The following is an 18893-nucleotide window of genomic DNA, read 5'->3' on the forward strand; positions in this document are numbered from 1 at the left end:
AAAACCTACTGGACATATTTTTAAGAAAGACATGAAAAAAGAGTGTGTATCACAAAAGTGTATGTACAATAGAACCCTCTTGTGCTTTTGTGTAAATATGTTTAGTTTTATTCTCTAGCTATTCTATGAAGTACTTTTTTAAATGATTGACTTTGTCTACCTCTCGTTTGTGAACTCACACTGATGGCTTGTGAACTGAAACCCATCAGGCTGGACCTGAAGGACTGCAACATTTTTTTGTCTGCCATTAGGAGGTTTGTTAACTGGCATTGAAGCACTACAAAATCTTTATAAATAATACATACAATGGAAATCTGGTCACAAATGAACTTCAAAGAGGATGAAGTATTAGAAAATGGGTTAAATCCATAAGAAATATGGTCAGAACATAGGATAAGATATCTCCAGGAGTGAAAAATATTTTCATGAGTCCTGACCCTAAGATATACGTTCATAAAGTAGAAGTCAGCGGAACAACAAATATTGTTTGTGATCATATAAAGGTCACAAACCAATTGAGTTGGTCTAAGAACCTCTGCCATATTTACAATTATAGCATTCATCGACTGTTTGTGAACAAGCATAAAAATGTTAACAAACTAGGGGGCAGATTTACGAGAGCCTCCACATTGGTGCCATTTTTTTACGCTAATGTGGCCCACAAAGCCAAAATTGCTGCGCCAGATTTACAAATTTGCGCAATGCACTGTGCAACTTTGATAGCCCTTGTGCCACATTATGCCTGCGCCAGGCATAATGTAAACAAGGGGGGTGTTTTCCCATTAGTTGGGCAGAAAAAATGGCACATGTGCCATTTTTTGCAGCATTTGTAACGCCTGTACATCCCTTGACAGTACATCAATAGCGTCCGAAATTCTGATGCTATTGCTTCCTACCCCATGCTGTGGTGTGCCATATTTTAAATACGGCGCACACATGGTGGTTGTAGGTGGGCGCAAGGGACCGCAAACAAATTGGGGTTAGATGTATTGTAGCGCCACTTTCCTTAAGCCTGGCTCCAGAAGTCATAATAAATAGATTATTGTTAGTCAACCGCAAGTTTACCCATCCTGAAAACAATTACAAAGAAAATATCATTCATATACTATGAAAGTACACTGAGGGAAAGAATACTGAGGGACGAACTATGATGTGATGCAATAAGTAAACTTCTTGGTAAAATTGTCCACTTGTGGATATTAACTTAGGTAACACAACTCCAGGCCAGATATCTCATAAGGAAGTGTGTGATTGTGGTGTGTTTGCAGGGTAGTGCTATCCATAATGCTAACTGCCTAATGTCATGATTCTTAATTTTTATATCTCTAACATAACATCCTTTAGCAAAGGTATTCACATTTTTTGCAGTGATTTCTGCATATCTATAAGAATTTCCTCACTGCCTTAACAATATTTTCTTGTGCTCTGTTCTAGATGGATTGTTCAGGAATGGTCATGGTTTGAAGAGGTCTAACTCAGCACTTTGGACTGGGATCTCCTTGGCAATGGTGGTGACAATATCCATTGTTGTGGCTGTGCTTATGTGGCGATATCTCAAGTACGAATTCATGCCATTTTTACTCTGTGTTTATCTCTGAAATAGCATAGAGCGCACATTAAGCACAGACATTTTCTTTACTATATAACCGAGTCCCTACCCACCAGCAAAGTAAATCAGTTTGTAAATGTTCACCCAAGTGTGGTAGCAGGGAACAAAATATGTTCTGGTGATAGCTGTATTTGAAACTGTAACAATTCTAAAATGATCCGAAAAAAGATCTTTCAGTGTAACAACTAATATTAATCAATGTACCAATGTATGTACTAGTGGCATCCAATGCACCACATGTAATTAAACAAATCATGTTATGTTATGTGGTTTGTAGAGTGCCGCTAATCACCTGTGAGGATATCCGTAGGGCAGGCCCATGGTGGTGTGGGGTGGAGATCATGCCTGTTCTGCCTGGAAGAGCCATCTCTTGAGGTTCCTTCGCAAGTTCATGTGGGAGGGGGAGGTTCTAAGTTGTTGCAGCAGGTCTTTCTAGGTGCTGGCTGCGAGGTGTGAGAAGAATCGTCCTCCGCTTTTAGCCTTCTTGATGTGAGGGAGGTGTGCTCTTCCCTGAGATGCACATCAAAGGTGTCTGGTGGATTAATAGAAGTTGAGGTGGTAGTTGAAGTACACTGAACTGGTATTGTGGAGAGCTTTGTAGGCATGGGTGAGTAGCTTGAAATGACATCTTCTCCTGGGATGGGAGCCAGTGGAGATTGTTGATGTGAGGAGAAATGTGATTTATTTGCAGAATGTTGAAGATGAGTCTAGCAGCGTTCTAGGTGGTTTGGAGTCAACATAGAACATGGGCTGGGATTCTGAAGTAGAGCACATTTTTGTAGTCAAGTCTACTTGTGATAATAGCCTGGTGTAAAGTGCGATCCACTTGAAAACCTTGCGTAGCTTCCGCAGGATGTGGAAGCATGATGAGGCAACAGCTTTAATCTGTCCTCTCATGGAGAGGTTGGTGCCCAGCACTGTCCCCAGATTTTCGGCATGGTCCGTAGGGGTACGTGGCAGGCCAAGAGGAGTCCTATGGGGAGCAGTTGTTGTCAAAAATAAGGACTTTAGTTTTGTCTTTGTTGAGCTGGAGGCAGTTGTTTTTCATCCTGTCAGCGAAGTTGCTCATGGAGTTAGGGAAGTTGCTTTGATAGTATTAGTTGAGTTAGTAAGGAGGAGGATGAGGTGTGTGTCATCGGCGTAGGAAATTATGTCAATCCTTACGGAACTGCATAGATGAGTTTCCTGGGTTCAGAGGTGTTGGGGGAAGTCTAACTCGTTGAGTTCTGTCCATGAGTAAGGAGAATATTTTCTTGAGGGTCAGTTCACAGATACCCAGGTGCTGAAGCTTTATGATGAGTGAGCTGTGGAAGACTGTCAAAAGCTGAAGAGAGGTCAAGGAAGCTGAGTCTGGCTGCTTCTTCTCGGTCGAGGATGATTCTGATGTCATCCATGGCCACAGTGAGGGCTGGATCCATGTCATGGTTGTTGCAAAAACCAGATTGACAGCTGTTTAGGAGTTGATAGAGTTCTAGATGGTCTACGAGTTGGGAATATCCTGGAAATTACCAGGGCCAACACCCCCCAAACAAGGGCCTCAGATGTTAAAAATGTAGCTATTTTTCTAATACACCAAAGCATATGAAAGATGTTTGCCACCACTGTTCCAATCTGAGTTTTCATTGAGCGACTATAGTCAGTGGTCACACCGAGGATCCAAAATGACTTCTTAGGGATAGGGGGGGATCCCATCTCAGAATGCCAAAATGATGCAGTCCAGTGAGCAATATTTCCTTTGATGATAACAATTAGTCTTATCAGAATTCAATTTGAGGGGGTTGCAATACATCCAATCCCAGATAAAAAGAAATATTTTGATTCTGAAGAGTTGTCAGTTTTGAATAGGACCAGCATATCATCTGGATAGGTGTTAATAATGCACTTCCTTTGATTAAGAAGATAATTAGGAGGGCAAATATATAGATTGAATAGATGTGGGGACAAGTATCATCCCTGAGGGACACCACAATCCAGTTGGCCCCCAACTGATCTATAAGGTGATAAGCAGACTGACTGAGTCCAATGGGTAAGAAAGGAGGCTTTACAATCCCTTGCTGAGCCCCCTCATCCTGCGGCCTCAACATGGTCCAATAGAAGCTTATGATCAACTGTGTCAAAAGCTGTGGAAAGATCTAAAGGAAAAAAGGCCACAGTGGAATCTTTATCACTCTCTTAACAAAGATCGTCTATCACTGATAGGATGACTGTTTCAGTGGAATGCGCTGGGCAAAAGCCGACCTGACGAGGGTCTAGATGTCCAGTATCCTCTAAGAAAGTGCAAAAACTTTTAGCTATATGAGCTTCTAATATGTTAGCCTAGAATGGCAGCAGGGAAACGGGACGGTAGTTTTTCAACAACTTCCGCAAGCTTCTTCTGCAGGGTTACCACAATTGCTTCTTTAACGTTGCTCAGTACTGACCCGGTACAGATGGAGTGATTGAATATGAAGAGAGTCATGTCAGGGAATTTGGAAAACACTAGTTTCAGGATTGTGGTGGAGCACACATCGTTTGTAGAGCTGGATTTTACTTTGAAAAGAATTTCCTTAAAATTATCCTTGTTAACAGGTGAAATGGGGGTAGTGTATTAGGGATCTTGTCTGTTGACAATAAGCTGCTTTTATGAGGACATATTTGGGAATGCTGTCTTTGATAATTTGTATTTTTTTCAATGAAAAAACTGTTCAGAAGGTCACATAGAGTATGAGAAGGTGTAACTGGTAGAGTGACTGTCTGGGTTGGACACACTATTGCAAAAATTGCTTTGGATTTATTTTGGACTGTAAGAGTTTTGCTGGTGAAAAATGTGGTATTTGCTTGAATAACACGTATTTTATATTCTTTCTAGCATTTAGAAAATATCTCCTTTGCTTCTGGGTTGTAGTTTCTTTGCCATTTCCGTTGAGAGCATCTTAGCTCAAGCTTTGCATTTCCCAGTTCCTCAGTAAACCATTATGTGGCATTATGCCGTCTAACTAGTTTGGAAAGATGAAGGAGAGCTTGACTATCACTGGCTATGGTAAGCCAGTCAAAAAGAGCTTTAGCCTGTGTGTCGATGTTATTAGGCGGCCCTGGTAAGGTAGTGGCTAAATCCTCACAAAAATAATTCAAGTGGACCTTAGACCAGCATTAGTGTTTTTGGTAAAGATGGAGGTTTTAGTGGGGACCTGACTGTTAGTGAGAAACAAATAAGACTATGATCGGACCACAGACAGAGGACCACTGTTAATTTAGCAATTGCTGTGTTAGAGGACCATACTTGATCTAATATGTGGCCCTTAATATGGGTAGGGGAGTGAACATGTTGTTGAAAATGTAAGTTTTTGAGACGGTCATCAAAGTTGACAGCTAGTTGTCCTTCTTTATCATTGTTAGCCAAATAATTGGAGTCTCCAATCAAAAGTATATTTGGAAAATGTACACAAAAAGGAGAGATACATTCATAGAACATCTGAATATAGTGTGGGGGTCTGTATGTGTGAATCCATTTTAATGTTAAGACCATCTACTGCAGTTATATCAAGAGGTTTTAGTTTTGTAAATCTTAGAGGTTTCTTTATTATTGGGGGTACACCGCCACCTATTTTACCCATTGATCAATTTGCATGAAGGATATAGTATTTATCAGGTGTCAATTCTACAGTTACCCGTGTTTTTGTGAATAATAGTATTTCTGGAGATTTAAAATCTAGTAATTGTAGATTTCTAATTGATGTTTCACCATGGATTGAGTACTTAGGTACAGGAAGGTTAGATGATCGAATGTGAAGCTGTGGGTGCAGGAGCTTACATCAGATGTTGTATTTCCCGTACCTGAGACAAGATGATTACTTACTGTGGATTTCAGGTCAAGATCTGAATTAGCCTATTTCATCCTTGAAAATCCTTTTCTGATTTGCACCAACAAAATACAGCACAATACAATTACACATCAAATGTTTCATTAAATAGAGATCAATAAGTCAATAGTTGGGTTGCTTGTATGACACGGTTCATGTTACGCAAGATGTGCCCATGCACTGAATGTACCCACTGCTCCTAGTCAGACTCTGTGAAAATGCAGTGTGCAGGGTAGAGTTGCACCATGTAGACTAACCATCCGTGTTCACTTTACAGACTGCAGAGGTCTGCCTATTCCCTTCCTCAACATCACCAGAGGATCCACTATCATTTTCACAGGCCTTAAATAATCTTGGTGTATTCATCTCTGCTTGTTGGCATTTCCTGAGTATTGTCCATAACGGTCTCTGACATGATTTAACCTATATCTTAATGTTAGCGGCCCAATCTCTAAACTGCCAATACACACCATAAACATTCACCCATACCTAAGAGGGTGGACCTTCATTAGACGTCACTCTTTTCATAAACTTCTTGAAACAAAATGATTGCCTAATCAGGTCTCCTCATAGTATTTGAAATCTTCCAAACTCTTCGTATTTGTGAGAATGGTTAGATCAACTGTGATATTTTTTTCATATTGTGTCTTTATTGAGGAACAAGAGGAAAGGCAATGCCACGGGTTCCACAGAAGTGCAAGTGCAGCAGAGGTCCAACCATGACGGGGTGAGTGCCGAAACATGTTACATGTGTACATATTTATTCTGTGTAATGCCATTAACAAATGATGGTGTCATTGCATTTACTCAAAGGTATACTGCTCATTCAGACAATAGTTCTAGAATGCATGTAGTGTGCACTTTGGGGCATATTTAAGAGCCCTTTGCGTCGCCTTAGAGTTTTTTTTTTTTACACTAAAGTGACCTTTTACCCACACCATATTTACAAAGTGGTGCAATGCATGCATTGCGCCACTTTGTAACCCATTGCACCACATTATGCCTGCACCAGACATAGGTGGTCATTCTGACCCTGGCGGTCAAAGACCGCCAGGGCGGAGGACCGCGGGAGCACCGCCGACAGGCCGGCGGTGCTCCAATGGGGATTCCGACCGCGGCGGTAAAGCCGCGGTCGGACCGGCACCACTGGCGGGGTCCCGCCAGTGTACCGCGGCCCCATTGAATCCTCCGCGGCGGCGCAGCTTGCTGCACCGCCGCGGGGATTCCGACCCCCCCTACCGCCATCCAGATCCCGGCGGTCCGGATGGCGGTAGGGGGGGTCGCGGGGCCCCTGGGGGCCCCTGCAGTGCCCATGCCACTGGCATGGGCATTGCAGGGGCCCCCGTAAGAGGGCCCCTACATGTATTTCACTGTCTGCTGCGCAGACAGTGAAATACGCGACGGGTGCAACTGCACCCGTCGCACAGCTTCCACTCCGCCGGCTCGATTCCGAGCCGGCTTCATCGTGGAAGCCTCTTTCCCGCTGGGCTGGCTGGCGGTCTGAAGGCGACCGCCCGCCAGCCCAGCGGGAAAGTCAGAATTACCGAAAGACCGCGGAACGGTAACCTGACGGCGGGACTTTGGCGGGCGGCCTCCGCCGCCCGCCAAGGTCAGAATGAGGGCCATAATGTATGCAAGGGACTACGATCCGGCACTAGGAGGCCCACAAAAATGTTGCAGTGAAATTTAACAGATTTCACTGCACCATTTTTGACGTCATTTTCAACGTCTGCTCAGAGCAGGCATTAAAATGACACACTCATAGAAACCTATGGGCCTCTGTGCACTTTGCGACACTAGCTTCAAAATTCAAAGCAAAGCGCCACAATAGCATCAAACGTTTCGACGGTATTGTGCTAACAACCGGCATGGTGCACCATATTATAAATACGGTGCTACCATGGTGTTGTTAGGTGCCAGTAGGGGGGTGCACAATAAGTGGGGCATCAGCTATGATGCGCCACCTTCTCATAAACATGGGCATTGCAGGAGGCTGGCCTATAATGGGTATCTGATGGTACTTACACCTTGTGCCAGATCCTGTTATCCCTTATTAGTAGATTAGTAGTGTTCCAGCAGTTTAGAGTGATAGAGGTAGCTATAGCAGAGCAGCTTAGGCTGAACTAGGAGACATGCAAAGCTCCTACTATACCACTTATATAGCACTACATCATAAGAATCACAATACTAAGAGTTACTAAAAATAAAGGTACTTTATTTTAGTGACAATGTGGCAAAAATATCTCAGAGGATATACTCACTTAGGAGGTAAATAATATACAAAAAATATACACACAAACCAAAATCAGGCAAGTAAACAGTTAGAAAGGTAATGCAAACAATGTAGAACACAATAGAATGCAATAGGAGACAATAGGCCTAGGGGCAACACAAACCATATACTCCAAAAGTGGAACGCGAACTACGAATGGACCCCAGGCCTAGTGTAGTGTGTAGAGGGTCACTGGGAGTGTAAGAAAACACTAAGGGTGTCCAAGATACCCCACCCCAAGACCCTGAAAAGTAGGAGTAAAGTTACACTACTACCCCAGAAAGACAGTAAAGTTGAGATAGGGGATTCTGCAAAGGCAACAACTGACTGCAAAGCACTGAAGATGGATTCCTGGACCTGAGGACCTGTAAAGGAAGTGGACCAAGTCCAAGAGTCACGCAAGTGTCCGGGGGGGCAGGAGCCCACTAAACCCCGGATGAAGGTGCAAACGGGCTGCCTCTGGGTGGAAGAAGCAAAGGATTCTGCAACAACAGAAAGTACCAGGAACTTCTCCTTTGGTCAGAAGATGTCCCACGGCGTGCTGGAGGATGCACAGTTGTTTCCACACAGAAAGACCGCAAACAAGCCTTGCTAGCTGCAAGAGTCACAGTTGAAGATTTTGGGTGCTGCCAGGGCCCAGGAAGGACCAGGAAGTTGCCCCATGGAGGAGGTGACAGAGGGGGCACTCAGCAACAGAGAGAGCCCACGCAGAAGCAGGCTTCACCCGCAGAAGCACCTGAACAGGCATTCAAGAAATCTGAGCACAGCGGTCGTCTCAGCAGAACAAAAGAGTGTCCCACGAAGTCGGAGGTCAACTCAGTGAGTTGGGCAATGCAGGACGGAGTGCTGGGGACCTGGGCTGTGCTTTGAACGAAGGAAGTCTTGCAAAAGTGCACAGAAGCCCTAGCAGCTGTAGATTACGCAGTACACAGGATTACTGTCTGGCGTGGGGAGACAAGGCCTTACCTCCACCAAATTTGGACAGAAGGACCACTGGACTGTTGGGGTCACTTGGATCCAGCTCATTTGTTCCAGGGACCACGCTCGTCAAGATGAGAGGGGACCCAGAGGACCGGTGATGCAGAAGTTTGGTGCCTGCGTTAGCAGGGGGAAGATCCCTTTGACCCACAGGAGATTTTTTCTTGGCTTCCAGTGCAGGGTGAAGGCAGACAGCCCTCAGAGCATGCACCACCAGGTAACAGTTGATAAAGCCGGCAGGATTAGGCGCTACAATGTTGCTGGTAGTTGTCTTGCTACTTTGTTGCGGTTTTGCAGGCGTTCTGGAGCAGTCAGCAGTCGATCCTTGGAAGAAGTTGAAGAGAGAAGTGCAGAGGAACTCTGGTGAGCTCTTGCATTAGTTATCTGAAGAGAACCCCACAGGAGAGACCCTAAATAGCCCTCAGAGGAGGATTGGCTACCTAACCAGGTAAGAGCCCATCAGGAAGGGTCTCTGATGTCACCTGCTGGCTCTGGCCACTCAGAGGTCTCCATTGTGCCCCACACCTCTGCATTCGAGATGGTAGAGGTCTGGGACACACCCCTCTCCTTTGACCAGTTTCGTGCCAGAGCAGGGGCTGGGGGATCCCTGAACCGGTGTAGACTGGTTTATGCAAGGAGGGCACCGTCTGTGCCCTTCAAAGCATTTCCAGAGGCCAGGAGAGGCTACGCATCCAAGGCCTTTAACACCTATTTCCAAAGGGAGAGGGTGTAACACCCTCTCTCAGAGGAAATCCTTTGCTCTGCCTTCCTGGGACTGAGCTGCTCAGGCCCCAGGTGGGCAGAAACCTGTCTGAGGGTTGGCAGCAGTGGTAGCTGCAGAGAAAACCCCAGAGAGTTAGTTTGGCAGTACCCGGGGTCCATGCTGGAGCCCCGGGGATGCATGGGATTGGCAACCCAATACCAGATTTGGCTTGGGGGGACAATTTCATGGTCTTAGACATGTTACATGGCCATGTTCAGAGTTACCATTGTGAAGCTACACATAGGTATTGATCTATATGTAGTTCACGTGTGTAATTGTGTCCCCGCACTCACAAAGTCCGGGTGAAATTACCTTTAACAATGTGGGGGCACCTTGGCTAGTAACAGGGTGCCCTCTCAGTTAGTAACTTTGCACCTAACCTTCACTAAGTGAGGGTTAGACATATAGGTGACATGTGTAAAATGGCTGTGAAATAACGTGGACGTTATTTCACTTAGGCTGCAGTGGCAGTCCTGTGTAAGAATTGTCTGAGCTCCCTATGGGTGGCAAAAGAAATGCTGCAGCCCATAGGGATCTCCTGGAACCCCAATACCCTGGGTACTTAGGTACCATATACTAGGGAATTATAAGGGTGTTCCAGTGTGCCAATCAAAATGGGTGAAAATAGTCACTAGCCTGCAGTGACAATTTTAAAAGCGGAGAGAGCATAAACACTGAGGTTCTGGCTAGCAGAGCCTCAGTGATACAGTTAGGTACCACACAGGGAACACATACAGGGCTCATGTTATGAGCACTGGGGTCATGGCTAGCAGGATCCCAGTGACACAGGCAAAAACAAACATACACACAAGTAAAAATGGGGGTAACATGCCAGGCAAGATGGTACATTCCTAAACTGCCTACCTGCCATGGCCCAGCTTGTCTGGTCAACATAGACTAGTGTCAACTCTTTTGTGAGTGTGCTCATGCAGAGACTTTGTGATGTGCCATAGGTGACAGCTCCTCTCACTCATCACATCAGAGATGGACTGTGCTGCCAACACCTATGATCCTTTGACTCACTGTCTGGGAGCAATGTTTAAAGAACACTGCTAGCTGAACCTAGTTATGTGACCCAGGAAACAGGCTGCAGGCACTAAATGGTTAGGACAAGAAAATGCCAACTTTCCAAAAGTGGTATTTTCAGAATTGAAACTTAAAATCCGACCTTATCACTAAAGAGGGTTTAAATTTCCAATTCTTTAGACACCAAACTTGACTTTCCTGCTTGCTCCCAATTGAAAGTTAGTATTTATTAAATATAATAAAGCTACAAAATTATCCCATGGGAGAGTTAGGCCTTGAAAGACAAATGTAAAAGTTTTTCAGTACCAGGACATGTAAAACTTAAAAGTACATGCCATACTATTTAAATATACTGCACCCCGCCCTCTGAGCTATCCAGGGCCTACCCTAGGGGGTGAGTTATGTGTATGAAAAGGGAAAGTTTAGGAGTAGTACAAGGTCTATTTTACCAGGTCAAAATGGCAGTTTAAAACTGCACACACAGGCTGCAATGGCAGGCCTGAGACATGTTAAAGGGGTACTTAAGTGGGTAGCAAGATCAGTGCTGCAGGCCCACTAGTAGCATTACATTTAGAGGCTCTGAGTACATATAGTGCTACTTTAATAGGGACTTAGAAGTAAATTAAATCTTCCAATTACAAGTAAATTAAATTTGCCAATTAAATCTGTCAGTGGTACTATGTTTAAAGGAGAGAGTACATCCACTCTAGGACTGTTTAGCAGTGGGAAAGTGCACATTGGCCTAAAGCCAACAAAAGCAAAAATGGGGAAGTAAGGGAAAAAGTTTAGGGGAAGTCCACTCTAAGGCTGACAGGTCTACCATGTGCTTTCCCACCGGCTTGAAAGTCGGGAACTGCCCATCCTCTTGGAGTTCTCATCACTAAGGTGGAAGAATCTGGGAGACCATCCCCACTGGTGTGGTCTGACCCAGGACGGTGTTCTACCATAAAGTCCATTCCCTGTTGGGAGATGGACCACCTGTACAGTTTGGGATTCTCACCCTATTATTTGCATGAGATAACTGAGGGCCTTTGCTCTATCTCAACCGAATGTTAGTCCTAGGTAGGTATGGTCTCCATTTCTTCCGTGCCCAGGCCACAACAAAGGCCTCCTTCTCAATAGCACTCCGTCTCTGTTGCCAAGGAAGTAACCTTGTGCTAATAAAGGCTACAGGTTGATCTAAGCGCTCCTCATTTAACTGTGCTAAGACAGCCCCTATGCCATGCTTTGAAGTGTCCATCTGCACAATGAACTCTTTGGAGAAGTCATCAGTATTGAGTACAGGTGCTATACACATGGCTTTCTTGAAGGAGTCAAAGGCTTTCTGACAGCCCTCTGTCCAGTTACCCTTTTTTTGGCTGCTTTTTGGAAGCCAGCTCAGTTAAGGAAGCAACAACGGTGCCATAGCCCTTAACAAACCTTCTGTAGCATCCAGTGAGACTCAGGAGGCCCTCACTGCAGTCTGGCCAGGCTGCCAGTTTAGGTTAGCCTCGATCTTAGCCTGGATGGTGCACCTTGCCTCCGCCCACCGTGTGGTCCAGATACACCACAGTACTCTGCCCTATCTGGTACTTACTGTCTTTGAGCAGGAATGTTCTTTTAACCAAAGGGCATCGCCCAGAACTGGAAATGGCCCACTGGAGCCAAGAAATGCTGACCACTCTTTTGCCCCATCAGTTGGAGCATCTCACTACCCCCCTTGATGTGAGATGAAAGGTACTGAGGAACTTGGCATGGCCCAGCCTGTCTATGAGCTCAGCAGTTCGAGGGATGGGGTTAGCGTCAGTGTATTAGTGACAAAGTTGAGGCCTCAGTAGTCTACACAGAACCCCAGTTGTAGGGTGGCACCTGGTGGGGCATCCTAGAGTGTCAGCACAACTGGGTGGGAGCAGGGACTGTTGGAGGGCTCAATCACCCCTAATGCCAGCATCTTGGAGACTCCTTCCCTGTTACTGTCCCTCACCTTATCCAACAACCTGTACATTTTGCTTTTGACAGGCATACTGTGTCCATTATCTATGTTGTGGTTACAAAAATGTTTCAGCTTGAGGGTGAGAGAGAACAGAGATGAAAACTGCAACAGTAACCGGCAACAGTCATTCTGCTATTCTGGGGTCAGAGTAGGGGAGAGGTTCACACCATTTACTAACCTATTGTGCTCCTTGGAAGCCAGCTTAGGGAGACGTTCACTCTCCTCTTCCATTCCGTCATCTGTCACCAAGAGCATGGTGACTTTAGACCTCTCAAAGTGGGATTTGAGGTGGTTTACGTGGAGCACCCTTAAGGGGTTTCTAGGGATCTTGTGATTTGTAAGTGGCATCCTCCTTCCACTACTTCACCTCATATGGACCTGTCCAATGGTCCAGAAGTGCTGCATCTGGTTGGGTAGTGTGAGCATATAACTGATTACATCTTAAGGGGGTTCCTTTGAATCTTGCTTCCACCCTTCTCATCACAAGTCTGAGGGGTTCCATAACAGGGCTCCCAGGGGGAGCTCAATTGGGCAAAACCCAACTCACTTCTTTGGCGCTCTCTGTAGGCAAACAGCAGACAAGAATGTCACACTTCTGCCACACTATATTAACTATAACTCACCCCTTCTCCATGCACCAGCTATACACTTTCATATTACAGAAGTTGGAGCATGTTAAATCATTGAATTAATAACAAAACTTTTAATATCATAAATGATATGATTTGCCAGAACACAGTGCATGGTACTGTAGTGAGTTATAGTTAATGTAGTGTGGCATGTGAGGTGACAAGACTGTGTACGGAGGTGCACGAGTTATAATATTTGAAAGTGGTGTGTAAGTATAAATGTGTTATAAATAACGAGAAAGTAGTGAGTAAATGATAAATTTAAGACATAACTTTAATTTTTTAATTCCTAATGTTTGCATAGTTGAAGTTGGGTTTGTCACAAATAATAAATAAACAAGTGTGTAAGTGGTGTGTAAATCAAATATTACAAGCAATAATTATAACTTGATTATTTGTAATGTTTGTGCAGTTTAGGTTGGGTTTTTATACCAACCATAAATACAGTTATCAATATACCAACTGGACAGTTATAGTTAGGTCTGCTTTTCCATAGACAGAACACATTTTGGTTTGTTAATTACTTTGGCGCTGTTTACTTTAAAAAAAAGTTTATCAACATCAGGGCCTTCCTGGAAAGTCTAGGGGTCATTCGTCAAGTGGGGCCAGGAAAATAAGGTGGGGGCCAAACATGCAGTCCCCATTCATTTTCCATCAACCTTTATAGGCAGTGGTACTTCAAAAACTGCTGAACAGAATAACACTAAATTTGATATTAGATATTGACCCAGAAGAATGTTTTTGTGGTTTGCTGTAAATCCATTCAGAAGTTTTAAATAAATTAAGATACAGAAATATTTGCCTGTTAGGGCAGCTGGGTTCAAGGGACTCCTGCAGAAGCAAAGCTCTGATTGGCTGCCAGCAACATTAGGAACATGAAGACAAATGCTTCTGGCAGCCAATGCAGGACTCAGAAACGTATTAAAAAAGAATAAGGGGAAGAGTAGGGATACCCTGCCCCCAGGCCTGGTTTAAAAAATGTTTACAGAGTAGTGCAATACTATCTAGAAAGTACTGTGGGACTTAAACATTTTTAAAACAATGACATTTGTGAAACAAAATCAAAAATATACTGTGCTACACTATATTTCATAAATGTAGTGTACTATGGTGTATTTTAATTTTTTTACATACGTTTTTCTGTAACTAGTGCAGTGCTTTCTAATACAGTAGTACTGCAATCTTTCCTAATACAGTAGTACACTATACTATACCTTGTAATGTGGCTGATGGGATATCTGTCACATTTTTGATAGATTAACCCCTTCGCAAAACTCTAAATCAGGCCCTAAGTGTGGTAAAAAAATATGACTACCTCTTAATTTTAGAATGGTTTTCCTTACCCAATTATATAATATGTTCTCATTGCAATATACTGCAGTATACTGTAAAGTTACCACAGTATATATAAATACTTGTTTGTGCCTCATAACTTTAACTGTACTGAACCAGTTTAGACCTACTACCAAAAAGTACCCTTTCCATTGCATAATCTATATTCCTGCAAAACGTCATCTACATCTGTCAGCCACTTTCTCACTAGGTCTGTTTAAACTACATTCAATGACACAACACGCCACTCCACTCCACTGTACGACATGTCACTCCGCCCTCTGACACATCACTCTGCTCTGCCATGTCACTCCACTCTACGACACGCCACCCCACTATGCAACAGTCCCCTCCACTCAGTGGCACTCTATGCCACTTCACTCTACCGCATGCCACTCCACTCTACGGCATGCCATTCTAATCTAACACAAATGTAACTTGTAGGAGGCTGGCCTGGTTTGTAGTTGGTACCTTGGGTACTTACACCTTAGATCAGGTCCAGTTATCCCTTATTAGTGAAGTAGTAGTGCTCTAGCAGCTTAGGCTGATAGAGGTAGCTAGAGCAGAGCAGCTTAGGCTGAACTAGGAAACATGCAAAGCTCATGCAATACCACTTATAGTTACACAGTACTTATACAGAAGTAAAGACAATACTCAGTGTTACCAAAAATAAAGGTAGTTTATTTGAGTGACACAGTACCAAAAATATCTTAGAGGCAATACTCCTTCTGGAGGTAAGTATTATACACAATATATACACTAGACACCAAAATAAGGTAAGTAATTAGGCATAGTATAGTGCAAACAATAGGAAATGCTATAGAATGCAATGGGAAAAAATAGGTCTAGGGGCAACACAAACCAAATACTAAGAAAGTGGAATGCGAATCACAAATTCCCCCCCAGTCAAGTGTAGTGTGCGCAGAATCACTGGGAGAGTAAGAAAACAGTAAAGGTAAGTAAATTACCCCACCCCAGAGCCCAGAAAAGCAGGAGTAAAGTACTGCGTTTCCTTAGGACACACTACACCTCATGATTGGAATTATTGCAAGACCCAACCAAGTCTGCAAACAACAAACAGTGGATTTCCAAGTCCAGAAGTCGAAAGAAGTTCCAGGAAGGACAGGAGCCCCTGCCAACCCAGGCGAGGGTGCAAAAGAAGAGTCCCTGGTTGGACGAAGACTGCAGAGAAGCACCCTAGGAAGATGCCAGCGGGTTCCTGCATGTTGCAAAGGATATCCCACATCGTGAAGATGGATGCAGGCGAGATTTGGCACTGGAATTCTCCAACAAGCTTTGGTTCCGGCAAAGTCGCGTTTAGCATCAACCAGTCACTATCTGGACCCAGGAGGGCCCTGGTGGCCTCAACTCTGTGTGAGGAGGAAGAGGGGTCTCTCAGCACTTCAGAGAGCCCTCAGAGCACCAGATAGCACCCGGGGAGTCCCAGGACACGGGCACAAAGGAGGAGCAAAATGCAGTTGGTACAGCACTACACAGGAAGCTCCCACACCGCCGGAGTTTAAACTCAGCGAGTTGAGCGTCACATGATGCAGTGCTGGGGACCTGGGCTAGGCTGTGCATGAAGGAATTTTGCAAATAATGCACAGAGGCCTCAGGAAGTGAAGAAGAAGCGGTGCACAGGGGTACTGTCGTTCTGGGGGAAGGCCAGATCTTACCTCCTCCAAATTGGCACAGCAGGAGCTCAGGACAGTTGATGTCGATGGAGTCAACCTCTGTGCTCGAAGGAGCACTCTCGTCGCTGTGAGAGGAGTCCAAGAGAAATGGTCGTCGACTTAGAAGGTGCCTGCATGAGCATCGGAGTGACTCCATCACCACATTGGAGATTTTGTCAGTCCTTCTGGTGCAGGGTGAAGACAGGGAGTCCTCAGAGCGTGCACTCCATGGAAACTGTTGCAGTTGCTGGCTGGAGCTGAAGTTGCAGAAGAAAAGTATCCCTTGTGGATACTTTTCTGCTGTTACAGCAGTTCCTGGAGCAGGCTGTGGTTGATCTGAGGTCAGAGGATGAAGCAGTAGTTGCAGAGGATTCCTGCTGGAAACTTGCAAGTAGATTCTGAAGAGAACCCACAGGAAAGACCCTAAATAGCCCTGAGAGGGGGATTGGCTACCGTATCAGGTAAGGACCTATCAGAAGGGGTCTCTGACGTCACCTGCTGGCACTGGCCACTCAGAGCGATCCAGAGTGCCCCCACACCTTGCAAAGCAAGATGGCTGAAGTCTGGGACACACTGGAGGAGCTCTGGGCACCACCTCTAGGGTGGGGATGGACAGGGGAGTAGTCACTCCCCTTTCCTTTGCCCAGTTTCGCGCCAGAGCAGGGGATAAGGGGTCCCTGAACTGTAGTAGATTGGCTTATGCAAGGAGGGCACCATCTGTGCCCTTCAAAGCATTTCCAGAGGCTGGGGGAGGCTATCCCTCCCAGGCCTGTAACACCTATTTCAAAAGGGAGAGGGTGTAACACCCTACTCCGAAAGGAAATGCTTTGTTCTTCCTTACTGGGACTGAGCAGCTTAGACCCCAGGAGTTCAGAACCCTGTCTGTGAGGTGGCAGCAGCTGCAGCTGCAGTGCAAGCCTCAGAGAGCTGGTTTGGCAGTACTGGGGGTCCACAGTGGAGCCCCCAGGGATTCATGGAATTGGCTCCCCAATACCAGATTTGGAATGGGGGTACAATTCTATGATCTTAGACACCTTACATGGCCATATTCAGAGTTACCATTGTGAAGCTACATATCAGTATTGACCTATATGTAGTGCACGCGTGTAATGGCGTCCCTGCACTCACAAAGTCTCGGGAAATGGCCCTGAACTATGGTGCAAGGGTGCCCTCACACTCAGTAACTTTGCACCTAACCAGCAAGAGAAGGTTCAACATGTAGGTGACTTATAAGTTACTTAAGTGCAGTGAAAATGGCTGTGAAATAGTGTGTGTACTATTTCACAGAGGCCGCAATGGCAGGCCTGTGGAAGGGTTTGTCTGAGCTCCTTATGGGTGGCAAAAGAAATGCTGCAGCCCATAAGGATCTCCTGGAACCCCAATGCACTGGGTACCTAGGTACCATATACTAGGAACTTATAAGAGGGTTTCAGTGTGTCAATTGAAATTGGTAAATGAAGTCACTAGCCTATAGTGATAAATTTAAAAGTGGAGAGAGCATAAGCACTGAGGTTCTGATTAGCAGAGCCTCAGTGACACAATCAAGCGTTATACAGACACACCCATTAGCTCATAAACTATGAGCACTGGGGTCCTGACCAGCAGGATTTCAGTGAGACAGGCAAAAACATACTGACATACAGGTAAAAATGGGGGTAACATGCCAAGAAAGATGGTACTTTCCTACATAACTCCTCTGTGCAACATGCCACTCCGCTCTATGACACTCTACACCACTTCACTCTGACACGTCGCTCCACTCTATCACCCACCATTTCACCATACGACATGCTACTTCACTGTACATCACTTCACTCTACGACATCCTAGTTTACTCTACCCCACTTAACTCTATTCCCCTCCACTCTAAGACACTGTACCACACCCCATTCTATGACACAGCACTACTGCCACTCTACTCTAGGCCATTCCAATATACAACATGCCACTCCACTCTAAGTCAGTCCACACCACAGTTTGACACTACACACAACTCAAATCTTTACCACATGCCACTCTACTCTATGTCATTCCATTCCAATCTACGACCCTCTACTCCAGTCTATGCCATTCTGAGACACTCTACTGCATTCTATGGCACCTTACAACACTCTTATCCACTCTACATAACTCCCAATATGCCACTCCACACTATTTACTTCAACCTACTATATGAAATACTACTCCAATCTACTCCACTTCTTCACTCTACGCCACTCCACTCTACACCACTCCACTGTAACACATTGTATTATGCACAGTGTTGTCACAAATGATGATTGTTTCAGATGTCATAAGTGTTGTTATGAATGCTATGCTTTCACATGTTATAAGTGATGTAATATGAAAGGGTGTCATTAGTTTATTGTAAAGGCGCAAGTTATAGTTAATGTAGTCTGGCCAGGGAGTTTACAGCACTTTGTAGGGAGTAGTGTGATTTATAATAATTTGAAGGCGGTGTGTGAGTTCTCAATTTGAAATACAAATATATCTTTAGAATTTGTAATGTTTGTGTAGTTTAAGTTTAGTTTGTATAGAAAGAATGCATACAATTATATTGAAGGTGGTGGGTATATTATAACGTTAGAGTTTATTATGTTTGTGTAAGTTAAGTTTTCCTAACTATATATATATATATTCAATGAAAAAAGAATGGTTAAAATGACATTATAGTTAGGTGAAAATGTCAGTTCCACAGTAAACTTTATCATTAATAACATTGCAGTGATATTATCAATAATGTCATAGAGTCATGTAATACGTGAGGTAATTAGGAGTGCATGACAAGGGTACGAGGTAT

At 44.5% G+C, this 18893-nt stretch overlaps 1 protein-coding gene across 2 annotated transcripts in view; it reads left to right on the forward strand.

Annotated features, from left to right (window-relative positions):
- LOC138246525 (B-cell receptor CD22-like) overlaps positions 1-18893 on the forward strand; it is a 260463-nt gene that overhangs the window by 232830 nt on the left and 8740 nt on the right. For both annotated transcript variants that reach the window (XM_069201180.1, XM_069201181.1), the window contains 2 exons: positions 1435-1558; positions 6106-6175. In XM_069201180.1, coding sequence (XP_069057281.1) covers positions 1435-1558; positions 6106-6175 — 194 coding nt within the window. The remainder of the gene's footprint in view (positions 1-1434; positions 1559-6105; positions 6176-18893) is intronic.

This window comes from Pleurodeles waltl, chromosome 7, assembly GCF_031143425.1.
Source record: "Pleurodeles waltl isolate 20211129_DDA chromosome 7, aPleWal1.hap1.20221129, whole genome shotgun sequence".
NCBI lineage: Eukaryota > Metazoa > Chordata > Amphibia > Caudata > Salamandridae > Pleurodeles > Pleurodeles waltl.